This window comes from Oreochromis aureus, linkage group 2, assembly GCF_013358895.1.
Source record: "Oreochromis aureus strain Israel breed Guangdong linkage group 2, ZZ_aureus, whole genome shotgun sequence".
Classification (NCBI taxonomy): Eukaryota; Metazoa; Chordata; class Actinopteri; order Cichliformes; family Cichlidae; genus Oreochromis; species Oreochromis aureus.
Window position 1 is genome coordinate 20,821,416 of NC_052943.1, and position 12,793 is coordinate 20,834,208.

At 36.8% G+C, this 12,793-nt stretch overlaps 2 protein-coding genes across 2 annotated transcripts; both read right to left on the minus strand.

Annotated features, from left to right (window-relative positions):
• Window positions 1-1,287: 1,287 nt before the first annotated feature.
• LOC120432936 (signal-regulatory protein beta-2-like) lies at window positions 1,288-4,077 on the minus strand. The gene is made up of 6 exons (XM_039598343.1): window positions 3,974-4,077; window positions 3,550-3,873; window positions 3,101-3,457; window positions 2,746-2,865; window positions 1,988-2,043; window positions 1,288-1,895 (listed from the first exon to the last, which is right to left on the minus strand). Exons 1-6 carry the CDS (start codon window positions 4,014-4,016, stop codon window positions 1,821-1,823), a joined length of 975 nt encoding a protein of 324 aa, XP_039454277.1. The 5' UTR covers window positions 4,017-4,077; the 3' UTR covers window positions 1,288-1,820.
• Window positions 4,078-10,057: 5,980 nt separating this feature from the next.
• LOC120432935 lies at window positions 10,058-11,896 on the minus strand. Its single transcript, XM_039598338.1, has 6 exons — window positions 11,830-11,896; window positions 11,406-11,729; window positions 10,957-11,313; window positions 10,752-10,868; window positions 10,368-10,408; window positions 10,058-10,260 (listed from the first exon to the last, which is right to left on the minus strand). Exons 1-6 carry the CDS (start codon window positions 11,870-11,872, stop codon window positions 10,144-10,146), a joined length of 999 nt encoding a protein of 332 aa, XP_039454272.1. The 5' UTR covers window positions 11,873-11,896; the 3' UTR covers window positions 10,058-10,143.
• Between the last annotated feature and the right edge of the window lie 897 nt (window positions 11,897-12,793).

Sequence of the window (12,793 nt, forward strand, 5' to 3'; positions counted from 1 at the left end):
GCTTCACATTATGTTTCACTCTACATCCATACTTCTAGTCTTTAGCACTGTATAACACAACAAAAAAAATACTGCACTGTGCAAAATGTTGTGCCACTACTCATTTCTTTATATTTTAGTACCAAAATGGGAAATAGCAGACTGACTGACTGCCAAAGTTGATGAAAACATATTATATAAGACACAAATTGAGCTTATATGATTCTGATGATCTTGAAAGTAAATATTTGTTATGTAGTTTTCAAAGCCAAGCCCTTTTTAAACTAGCCTGTGCTTCTCCAATTTCCTTAAATTTCCAATACACCATGCAACGATTCCACAAGTTTTTGGGAAACGCCTTATTTCCTGTCACGCTGTGACAGGCTGTTTGTAACAAAAAATACAATTCAAAATTGGTTCTTTGCTAAATCATCTATTATGTGTCAGTGGTTCACACCCTAAGTTAGGTTAAGTCAGTACTAAGTGACTGAAGAAAAAAAAAATCTGGAATTAAATGAGTGCAAAACAGTAAAACTTGTCCAAAGTAAAACTTTTGAAAGACCTTCAAAAAGTCTGTGGAACAGCTGCTCAAGAGCACATTTAAAAAAATCTAATAAAGTTGAACTGTGAAACTTAAAATTTTGTTCAAAGTCTCTTTTTGTCAAGCTCGGTGCAACAGACTGCCACAAAATACGTTAAGACCCCACCATAACATATGCTTGCTTACAAAAAGGTAAAAGTGTATCTGCACGGAAGAATTCGCTTGTTGCACTTCGCTTTGCTGTGCATTGCTTGTCATCAACTATAAGTTGTTGACAGGCATTCCAGACTCTGGTTGCCAAGGTAACCTGTAAGTATATATATACCAAGCTGTCATATGTCAGACAACCATATGATTGATTTGAACCAGGAACCTTCATGTGAAATGACAGTGAACAGTGCACCACCGTACTGCCCATACGCTCACATATGTTACAGTACAGTTTTAACTTCAGTCCCACTGAATTTTCCTAAAGGCGTGAGATAAGTCTGAAGCTGAACAAGTGTCACAATCGCCCAAAAAAGTTATTTTACTGTGATTTTTAAATTCATTCTTGATGCGCCCATAATTAATGACAGAGGCCAAAAAATGTTAGGCCTACTTCTGACACGAAGAATGCAATTTGATGTCCTTCTAGTTTATTTGTGTTATTTAACTATTGTACAACTGAGTCCATTAAATAAACAAGACAAAAGTCAGTAACTTTTTATTCATTTCAAATCAACATATACTGACTGAGATATTTTCAAAACATGAAGGTCATAATTGAATGAAATGAACACAAAATAAAAGCATGCATCAACATTTTACAAAGTAGCCATGCTGAACACTTAAAGAAATTGCATAAAATAGATTTTTTCATTTCATGTAATATAATTGTATATAAATACACTATTTTCTTTCTGTCTACTAAGAAGGAAGTAATACATCCACTGTTTCCATCTTTCCTTTTTATACATGACATGGAGAAATAAATCCAGATACAAGAATATCTAAAAACATGTCAAAAGAAGAGAAGAGAAAAGCTCCACAATAAAAAAAAAAAAGAAATCATTCATAGATGGCTTTCATAGCATTTACGTCTATTGGGAAAACTTAACAGTGAAAATTATCATTGTAACTATTTATTTCTGTCAACAAAATTATCGATAAACATGGAGAAGAAAATTAGGTTAGCTCGAAGAACAAGTACATTTCTAACCCAATTTAAAAAGGCAAGAGTTATATGTGTCTAGATATCAATCCAGCTCAAGAGCCCTCAAATCATTTCTCATCTTCTGCAGGTTCTGTAGTCCTGTATCTAGTCTTTGTTCCTGTATCTAATTTTTCCACAAGAGAAAATTGCTACAGAATAAACCAATGAGTCGTCATCTGTCTGATGAAAAAAACAAAAAATGGTGAGACTTATTTACAAAGGCATGCATTAAAAGATACTGAAAACTTGGTCCTGATATTTTTCAGAGTTACCTGCAGAATTTCCTTTTCTCCTTTTGCTGTCAGATTTGTTTGCAAAGCAACTGCATCTGTGTTGAGAGACAAAATCACAACACAAATGTGAGTCCAGTTTTATTGAATAATGTTTGTTAGAATGATGCCGCCAAGATGTGGTTTGGGCCACGTTGCAAGGCCATAAACCTTCAGACACAAAGGTAATAAAACAGAATATGATGATTGGAAGTATCCGATTACAGAGGAATCAAATGTGGAGCTGTTGGTGACACGTATCATTGTTGCTGAATTTTGGAAAGTGTGCGAATTTTTGTGCGAATAGTTAAACAATGGGAATTCAATCCCATTTGTTCTAATGTACATCAGTAAATATGGTTATGAAATAAATAATGAAATAAATACATGCTACAATAAATAGCTTTATGAGTTCAGTTTAAAATAATATTTGTGTCCCTAAGATCAACTCAAACAGATTCAGTTGGTTGTAGAAGATTTAAAGTGGATTATATAGGTTGGGTATCATTAAAATATACAGCATACTTGCAGTAAAAAGTCATTGTAGGCTTTAAAAGTTTAAAATACTGCTTAAAAATACATAACACAGATAGATAATAATGTATATTTTAAGTGTTTCGCAGCTCTATTGTAGGTATCAGATCAATATCATTAATATCAGCTTGAATTTTACTTGGTGTCAGATTGGAAAGGAAATCAGTGGTATCGCACATCACTAGAATGATGTTTGAGTGACTTTTCTTACCATGAACAACACTTACCTTTGCATTGTTCACATATTCCTCTTGGAGTTTGACAACAAACAATAATGAGAGTCACAGAAATAACCAAGAAGATTATTGCCATAACCAGCACAGTAAATTCAGATCCTGATTTTTGCTCTAGAAAAAAAAAAAAAAACAAGACAGGAAATTATTGATGATTCTCAAAAACACTGAAAGCTACTGGTCAGCGGTTGCAGATTAATCAACATTTCCAGAGAGAAATGGCCAAGCAAAGTATTACTATTGCCATTTGAAAAATGCTGATTGTGTTGATTGCGCTACAAAAAAACAATTCCCCAAAACCATTTTTTGTGAATATATAGTATAGATTAAAGTACTTAACACAAAATACCTTTAATGTCCAGTTTAGTTCCATTTCCAAATAATATCTCCCCACATGTGGCCACAGCACAGTAGTAAGTCCCAGCATCAGATGAGCTGACATTCTTAGAGAAGCGATAAAGACACCTCTCCTGTGAGTCTGATATTATCTCACTTTCACTGTGTCTGTTTCCATCAGTGTAGATGATGCTTGGGTGTAATTGATCTGATCCAGCTCTGAACCAGAACACATTATAATCTCTGGGACACATCTGGTCAGAGTCAGAATAGACTGAACACTGGAGAGTCATTGAATTTCCTGAACGCAGTGGATTTAACACTGTTGGCCACTGAAAAACAGTATAATTTGATGCTGTCTGATTATTTCCTGTGGAATACAAAGCACAAATACATTCTTTATAACATGCCTCAAAACACTTTTAAAGTTTATAAAAGTATGGCAGTGTATTACTAGCTTACCTTTTACTAACAAATATGTTCCAGTCCATTCAGAATTAATCCACTCTATGATTCCACAGTGATAGATTCCCTCATCATCTTGGACTGCTTTCAAAATAGTCAGGTTGCTAAATTTCTTATCATAATTTGCTTGAAATCTTGATTTAAATATTTCTTGACCATACTCAGGTGTTGCAGTTTTAAACAGTGTCACTATTAATTTGAGAGTATCTCCAACACTCTGCTTGTACCAGTGGACTCCTCTAATGCTGACCACATCGGGTAAAGCACATGTTAAGTTCGCTGGTTCACCAAGCTGAACAGTTTTCACTGGAACTAGAGTATCTGAATTAGAATATAGAAAAGTTATGGTTTTCTCCACACATCTATTTGACATTAAATTCACAATCTAGAACATCTTTAGTAAAGTTAAATGCACACTTACATCCTTGATGAAGAAAAAGCAATATAATCCATAACATGACCATCGTGACACTGCTCCTTGTTGAGGACTTGGCTGGTATTTCACAGAATGAAGGAGGTGAAATCACTGTATTCGGTAAGACAGCAAAATGCTGCTGATTGGTCAGTACAGAATAGATTCAAATGTAGACTTCCTGTCACATTTGCCTCCTCCTGGGCTTTGCAAAAGCTCTCATCTTCTTTCATCTTGTATTGTAACTGCCTATTTTGTTAACTCGAACAGTGTTTGATAGTTATTCTTGTTAAAAAACTGTTCTTAAGCCTTCAAAGTATAATCAGCACAGTCCTAACTGCTTTTTTGTCACGGTCTGCAGGGCAGACCGAGTGGTGTGTGTGCAACAGCAACTCAGTGCATGTAGATATGGCCAAAAAGACCTGCTGAGGCTCCAACAAAGCATCCAAATGGGGAAGAAAAGGGATTTTAATCCAGCAATTTGGTAGATCTATGCCATGATTGTTAAAGATTCATCATAAGCTGTCTCTAGCTCTACAAAAACAGAATATTGTTGATTATAAGCACATTTCTGCAACAACTGATACATTCCATGAACACATATTAAATTAAACAGTCTCTCTCTCTCTCTCTTTCAACTAATGTAGGACCAGGATTAGGCCCCTTTGTTGTTATTCTTGGAGTTCTGCTAGGTTGTTGCATTTCTGTGATTGTGCTTCTTCTTTTGTACCCCAAAGGGATAAATGTTTGTCAGCATTGCAAAGGGGGGTTTATCGTAACTCTGTGTGTGTGTGTGTGTGTGTGTGTGTAAAGATAGATTTTTAAACTAAAATTATGTTTAAGATCCAAATATATGTTTCAGTTTATCATACCAGGATGACAACAAGAACACAGGATTACAGTAAAAATAAATCACTGCATTTATATAACCTTGTTACAGGATTCTAGTGTGAGTAAAGACTCAGTGGAACACTTGTAGTCATCTTCTTCCCTTTGTGTTTTCCTATGTTTCATTTTGTAGTAGTAGATTTGTGTTTGAAAAGCAACAATTGCCATATAATAACATTACATTGCTAAAATAAATACTAAAGATCCACTGCGTAAAACTTCTGTAGAAATAGTTGGTATAATTACATTGTATAATTAGAGAACTGGAGGTGCTCTGGGCACACCACAGCATGGAACGTGTCTGTCCATTCATTTGGATATTTTTAATATTACAACACTATTATTCCAATCATATCCCCAAATCTTATTTCTTTAGGGGAACTACGTGGGACCAATTATGCTGGATGTGACGTGTCAAATGTGGGCCAAGCAAATGATTTGGTAAATATGCTTTGACTATATATTCTGCAGCATGGTTTTGTAAAGAGATTAGCAAATTCATACCCACAGCATATAACAAAGATATCACAATGTCTTGTTAAACTTGTAATACGAAGTGTTGGAAAAAAGTTAATAGGTGCACATACAGTTATTTCAAATAAAAGTGTTTAAAAAAAAAAAAAAAAAAAAAAAAAAACCCCCAACAACTCGGAAACACAACTTCTTTAGTCATTTTTATTAACTGCAACATAAGCTATGGTAGTATTTTTTGAGCCAACAAAACATGTATATTTCACATTTCATAACCCCAAATCATTGTGTAAAAATATCAAACTGAATAAATTCCATTCCAAATCCACATTAAAGTGTTGATTGGATTTCTATGATTCTGAAATCATCTTTTTTTCTGATCAAAATCATTGTTTTTTTATAGTTAAATGAGTTAACGTCTCATGGGGTTCCCCTCGTTAAATACATCAAAACTTTCGCGTTAGCCTGTGATTTTGAATAAAGTAGTTTTTCCCGAGACTTTTGGTCAGTATCACCATATGAATCAGTCTTTTACTCAGAAGTGAAACAAATGCATTTGAAAAAGAATACATTGAATATTCACTTTACAACAACAATAATCAGTTTAATTGACTTTTAATTTCATGAAGAATTATGTTGAAGAAACAGGAAATATGGGGAAAGCAAGCAGAAGAAACACTAAACTGCTGAAGGCCCTCATGAGGTATTAATCCAACCGGCCACTGTTTTATAATAGTGGTATTTCAATATTGTTCATTTCCAATCTGGTTATTATGATTTTTTATTTGTTTATTTTTTATTTTAGAGGATTTCGCTCTTTCTTCTTTTCTTTCTTGAATGTTGTAGTTCAGAGCTGGTCTTGACATGTATGCATTTGTGCACAACTTCACTATTTCTATTTTTTGTATATTCTAAATGAAGCTTATGAGTAAGTTCAATAAGGGAAATCTATAGTCACACATCTGTCTCAGGCAGACAAGCGTATCTAGAATTTACATCACTTTTACAGCTCATTGCTGACATCACTGGTCTAGTCCAATCATCTTTCTTCCCGCCTTCTTCAGGCCAATCAGTCTCCACTCCACATAGATAAATCTCACTGCTCTTCTGTCATTCTCCCTTGCACACGGCTTTATGCAACCCATCTCCTCCCTTTCTCTGCCTCTCCCATATTGCTTAGGCTCAATCCAAGCCCCCAGGTTCATCTCCACCACCAGCATTATACTCCTGAAGCTCCTGTCCTACTTCCTATCACTGTTTGTGCAGGTGCACTAATCAATAAGGGGACTGGATAGGCAGGCAAACTAAGGTCCGATATTGAGGTCAGATAAGCTCGTGGGGGTCAGATATTGTCTCACGTTCGTTATGTCTGAGCTGGGTGTAATTTATGTGATCCAGTTCTTAAACAGGACACATTATGATCACCGGGAGAAATGTTTCAGTGTCAGAATAGACTGACCAGTGGAGAGTCCTTGTTTACCATTGAACAACAGTATGGTTTGATGTTGTCTGTTTTTTGCACAATACAAAACACAAAGACATCCTTCATAAAATGGTCAAACTCACTTTCTCTTCTACAAACAAAAAATTTGGTGGGCGACCCCCTTCCGGGGCTCTCCTCTGCCTTGATTGTCCCTGTGGTGGTCCTCCTGAGGCTCTTGTGCTCTGAGGGGCCTCTGAATGTCTGTGGCCCAGGTCTCCTCCATGCCTGCTTTATGCCTTTGGGGACAGGGCTGTGGCTCCCCACACACACTATTAGACACTTCCATTGAGAAACCTTATGAACAAGTAACAAGGACTCACAAGTATGCTCACCCACACAGGTGTGCAAACAGATACTCACAGACACATTATCTTGGTCTGCTGCAGCCTCTAAATACAGTGGCTTGCAAAAGTATTCGGCCCCCTTGAATCAGTTTTATTGCAATTCCACGTGAAAGACCAATACAAAGTGGTGTACACGTGAGAAGTGGAACAAAAAATCATACATGATTCCAAACATTTTTTACAAATAAATAACTGCAAAGTGGGGTGTGCGTAATTATTCAGCCCCCCGAGTCAATACTTTGTAGAACCACCCTTTGCTGCAATTACAGCTGCCAGTCTTTTAGGGTATGTCTCTACCAGCTTTGCACATCTACAGACTGAAATCCTTGCCCATTCTTCTTTGCAAAACAGCTCCAGCTCAGCCAGATTAGATGGACAGTGTTTGTGAACAGCAGTTTTCAGATCTTGCCACAGATTCTCGATTGGATTTAGATCTGGACTTTGACTGGGCCATTCTAACACATGGATATGTTTTGTTTTAAACCATTCCATTGTTGCCCTGGCTTTATGTTTAGGGGTCGTTGTCCTGCTGGAAGGCGAACCTCCGCCCAGTCTCAAGTCTTTGCAGACTCCAAGAGGTTTTCTTCCAAGATTGTATTTGGCTCCATCCATCTTCCCATCAACTCTGACCAGCTTCCCTGTCCCTGCTGAAGAGAAGCACCCCCAGAGCATGATGCTGCCACCACCATATTTGACAGTGGGGATGGTGTGTTCAGAGTGATGTGCAGTGTTAGTTTTCCACCACACATAGCGTTTTGCATTCTGGCCAAAAAGTTCCATTTTGGTCTGATCTGACCAGAGCACCTTCTTCCACATGTTTGCTGTGTCCCCCACATGGCTTGTGGCAAACTGCAAACAGGACTTCTTATGGTTTTCTGTTAACAATGGCTTTCTTCTTGCCACTCTTCCATAAAGGCCAACTTTGTGCAGTGCACGACTAATAGTTGTCCTATGGACAGATTCCCCCACCTGAGCTGTAAATCTCTGCAGCTCGTCCAGAGTCACCATGGGCCTCTTGGCTGCGTTTCTGATCAGCGCTCTCCTTGTTCGGCCTGTGAGTTTAGGTGGACGGCCTTGTCTTGGTAGGTTTACAGTTGTGCCATACTCCTTCCATTTCTGAATGATCGCTTGAACAGTGCTCCGTGGCATGTTCAAGGCTTGGGAAATCTTTTTGTAGCCTAAGCCTGCTTTAAATTTCTCAATAACTTTATCCCTGACCTGTCTGGTGTCTAAATCCAATCAAGAATCTGTGGCAAGATCTGAAAACTGCTGTTCACAAACGCTGTCCATCTAATCTGACTGAGCTGGAGCTGTTTTGCAAAGAAGAATGGGCAAAAATTTCAGTCTCTAGATGTGCAAAGCTGGTAAGGACATACCCTAAAAGACTGGCAGCTGTAATTGCACCAAAAGGTGGTTCTACAAAGTATTGACTCAGGGGGCTGAATAATTATGCACACCCCACTTTGCAGTTATTTATTTGTAAAAAATGTTTGGAATCATGTATGATTTTCGTTCCACTTCTCACGTGTACACCACTTTGTATTGGTCTTTCACGTGGAATTCCAATAAAATTGATTCATGTTTGTGGCTGTAATGTGACAAAATGTGGAAAAGTTCAAGGGGGCCGAATACTTTTGCAAGCCACTGTATATCTGGTATTATAAGTACTGTGTGGTGTTCAGTGACATTTATCATTATTTACTGTTATTTATGCATTGATAGGTTGTTGTTTGGGTTTCTCTGCTATATTTTTCAGCAGGTTGTAACGTCGGGTTATGTTTAGTGGTTGAGAGGAGGCGGCAAAAACACTTAGCATGATAGTCAAAAGAATACACACTCACACTGGCATTGGGAATTCCACAGTGTGTTCTTTAATACACGTTCTCTTCGTCACCCATATAAGCCCGGTTGAACGGCTGCAGCTTAACAAACAGTGTTCGTAGAACCCATAACGTTGCAAAAAAAAAGGTGTCTGGAGAGGTAAAACATAAAATCCGTCCCTCCTCATGCACTAGCGTGCAAGCACATGTCCACACAATCACAGAGAGGGCAGTGGCGCATAGCGATGACAACATTAACCCTCTTCTTGGGTTGTCTTAAAGAGACACTATATATACCACTGTGACTGTTACAAGGTTTTGAAGCAGATTCTCAGTGTTTCTTCTATCCTTCTTCTTCTGCTCTTTTTTTCTCTCCCTCTCCTTTGTTGACTTGCCTGCAGGATTCCCCAACCCTGTAAACAGTACTTTTGCATAGTGACAGAAACTAGCATCAATGATTAACAATGAGGTATGGGATCAGTTTCAAGACCGTTAATATGCAAGTTGTCATTATCATTGATCAATTGCCTTGAGTACCATTCACAGAGTGTTGGTGAATGGCTACAATCACAGCATTGTAAGATAGTGAAAGCTGTACCCTGGGACCTGCTCCTCAGTTCAGAGTTGTTCATTGCTATGTCATGTTAATGAACTCTTTGACTTTCCACTTAACCCAGTGTTCCTCCCTGTCTTCCTGAAACGTTTCTCTCACTGAAAATGTTACATTTAGATGAACAGAATCGACTTCCTGGAATTTCTTTACCTGGATGATTGAGCATGTATCACATGCATGACAATATGTACTGGACATTTACTTTCTGTTAGGCTGAAATAAAATGTAAGCAAAAAAACTTCAAGTCTCAGAACTGAAATAGAAATTCATTCCTTGCCTGTAGTGGCCCAACTTAAACACACACACACAATCAACATATTATTATTTGAATCACAGAAAGCATGACTAGCTATTACAGTCAAAAATCACATATGCAAAGCAGAAATGAGTCTAAATTTCCAGTCTTTAAAGGCCATATACTGTCATTGATGAAACAATTTAACTGCTCACAAGGAATATTTCGTAAGAAAAAAAAATAACAGCACGAAAGAATCACAAATATAGGGTCTTATGTCAGGTTCAATTTAAATTTCACGAAATCCTAAACACTGTCATTGGCATCAGCATTTAACTTGGGAGTAAACACTATCCTCAGCAAACTCAGTCTTCCTCTTTCCCCTTGTTTTTCTTTCAGAAAAATGCAGTGCAGCATAGTTTAGTTCTTCATCAGCTTTAGTCTGTGTAACATTTTAAAAGTAAAACATATATCAAGACACATATATCAAGTGATATCAAGGCATTTTTTACAAATATTAACTGAATACTAATAATTTTAATTACTTACACGATCATGTACTGCTTGGTTTGAGGTCTTGTTTGGAGTATCTGATGTAGCAAAACAAATTACATTCATTACAATCGAACAAAAAAATACAGTAGTGAAGTGCATCTAATGTTTCATTTAACTCACAATTTGTCACTGATCACTGAGAAAAATGAATTATTTGCATAAATTTGTTTGTATAAATGAAGTACACAAAGGAACACAAATCACAATGCTACACCTCAATCGTCATTGAAAACATGTACAGTAATCTTCTACAGTACTCTTTACAGTTTTACAGTATAACTTCTGTCATGATTGTATAATCCATAAATTTTGGGTCTTGAAAATGTGACTGAAATAATTTTAGCCTTTTAAATAAGTTTAGCTTTTTATAACACTTACCTTGAAATGGTTTACATACTCTTCGGTTGCAAATCAAGACAACATTTCCAAAGAGAGAAATGGCCAAGCAAACTATTAATATTGCCATTCGAATAAATTCTGATTGTGTTGGCTGCACTACAAAAAACAAACAAAAAATCAGTTGTCAAAAACTGTTATCAGCTGTGAATATATAGTATAGATTAAAGTACTTAACACAAAATACCTTCAATGTCCAGTTTAGTTCCATTTCCAAATAATATCTCCCCACATGTGGCCACAGCACAGTAGTAAGTCCCAGCATCAGATGAGCTGACATTCTTAGAGAAGCGATAAAGACACCTCTCCTGTGAGTCTGATATTATCTCACTTTCACTGTGTCTGTTTCCATCAGTGTAGATGATGCTTGGGTGTAATTGATCTGATCCAGGTCTGAACCAGAACACATTATAATCTCTGGGACACATCTTGTCAGAGTCCGAATAGACTGAACACTGGAGAGTCACTGAATTTCCTGAACGCAGTGGATTTAACACTGTTGGCCATTGAACAACAGTATAATCTGATGCTGTCTCATTATTTCCTGTGGAATACAAAACACAAATACATTCTTCATAACATTCCTCAAAACACTTTTAAAGTTTATAAAAGTATGGCAGTGTATTACTAACTTACCTTTTACTAACAAATATGTTCCAGTCCATTCAGGATTAATCCACTCTATGATTCCACAGTGATAGATTCCCTCATCATCTTGGACTGCTTTCAAAATGGTCAGGTTGCTAAATTTCTTATCATAATTTGCTTGAAATCTTGATTTAAATATTTCTTGACCATACTCAGGTGTTGCAGTTTTAACCAGTGTCACTATTAATTTGAGAGTATCTCCGACACTCTGCTTGTACCAGTGGACTCCTTTAATGCTGACCCCACTGGGCAAAGCACATGTTATGTTCGCTGGTTCACCAAGCTGAACAGTTTTCACTGGAACTAGAGTATCTGAATTAGAATATAGAAAAGTTATGGTTTTCTCTACACATCTATTTGACAATAAATTCACAATCTAGAACATTTTTAATAAATTTAAATGCACACTTACATCCTTGATGAAGTAAAAGCAATATAATCCATAACATGACCATCGTGACTCTGCTCCTTGTTGAGGACTTGGCTGGTATTTCACTGAATAAAAGAGGTGAAATCGCTGTATTCGGTAAGACAGTAAAATGCTGCTGATTGGTCAGTTCAGAATAGATTCAAATGTAGACTTCCTGTCACATTTGCCTCCTCCTGAGCTTTGCAAAACCTCTCACCTTCTTTCATCTTGTATTGTAACTGCCTATTTTGTTAACTCGAAGACTGTTCCCTACGCGTTGTAGTTATTCTTGTTAAAAGTATTCTTGATAAAACTTAAGCCCTAAAAGAGTAATCAGCACAGTCCCAACTGCTGTTTGTAGCATTTACTGCAAGAAATACCTCAGAAAAATTTCACATTTTGCATTTCAAAGAGAAATTTCGTAAGTTTATTGTTCATTTTGACTTATCATTGCATTTTGTACCTTCAAAGAGCCGACGAGAAGGCCTGAACTCATGTTGCTTCACTAAAGCAAATGATTTAGCCTTTTCAAAAACCAAAGCTTATGGGCATTTTTGGGAGCAAATTACATAGCAAACAGCTTAGTAGTCACACACACACACACACACACATACACACACGAAGCCCATGGTGAAATTAGAGGGTTGAAAACTTACAATAATTTCATGACAACAACAGGTATCATGTCAGTAGTTATGGTATCACATGTATACATCTATGGCAAGAAAAATTTTCCCTCTGTATAAGGCTCTGTATAAACTCCCATCAACTGGGTGTTTGAGCATCAATTTAATTTTGTTCTGCATAATACATGCTCAATCCATGCCCCCATTTCCAGTAAGAAATGAAAAAAAAAGTTGAAATTGTACAATGAGTAATTCATGAAGATTTCGCACACACATATACACACACACATATATATATATATATTTAATTAAAAAATCTACTTAATTATATATTCCTAGCC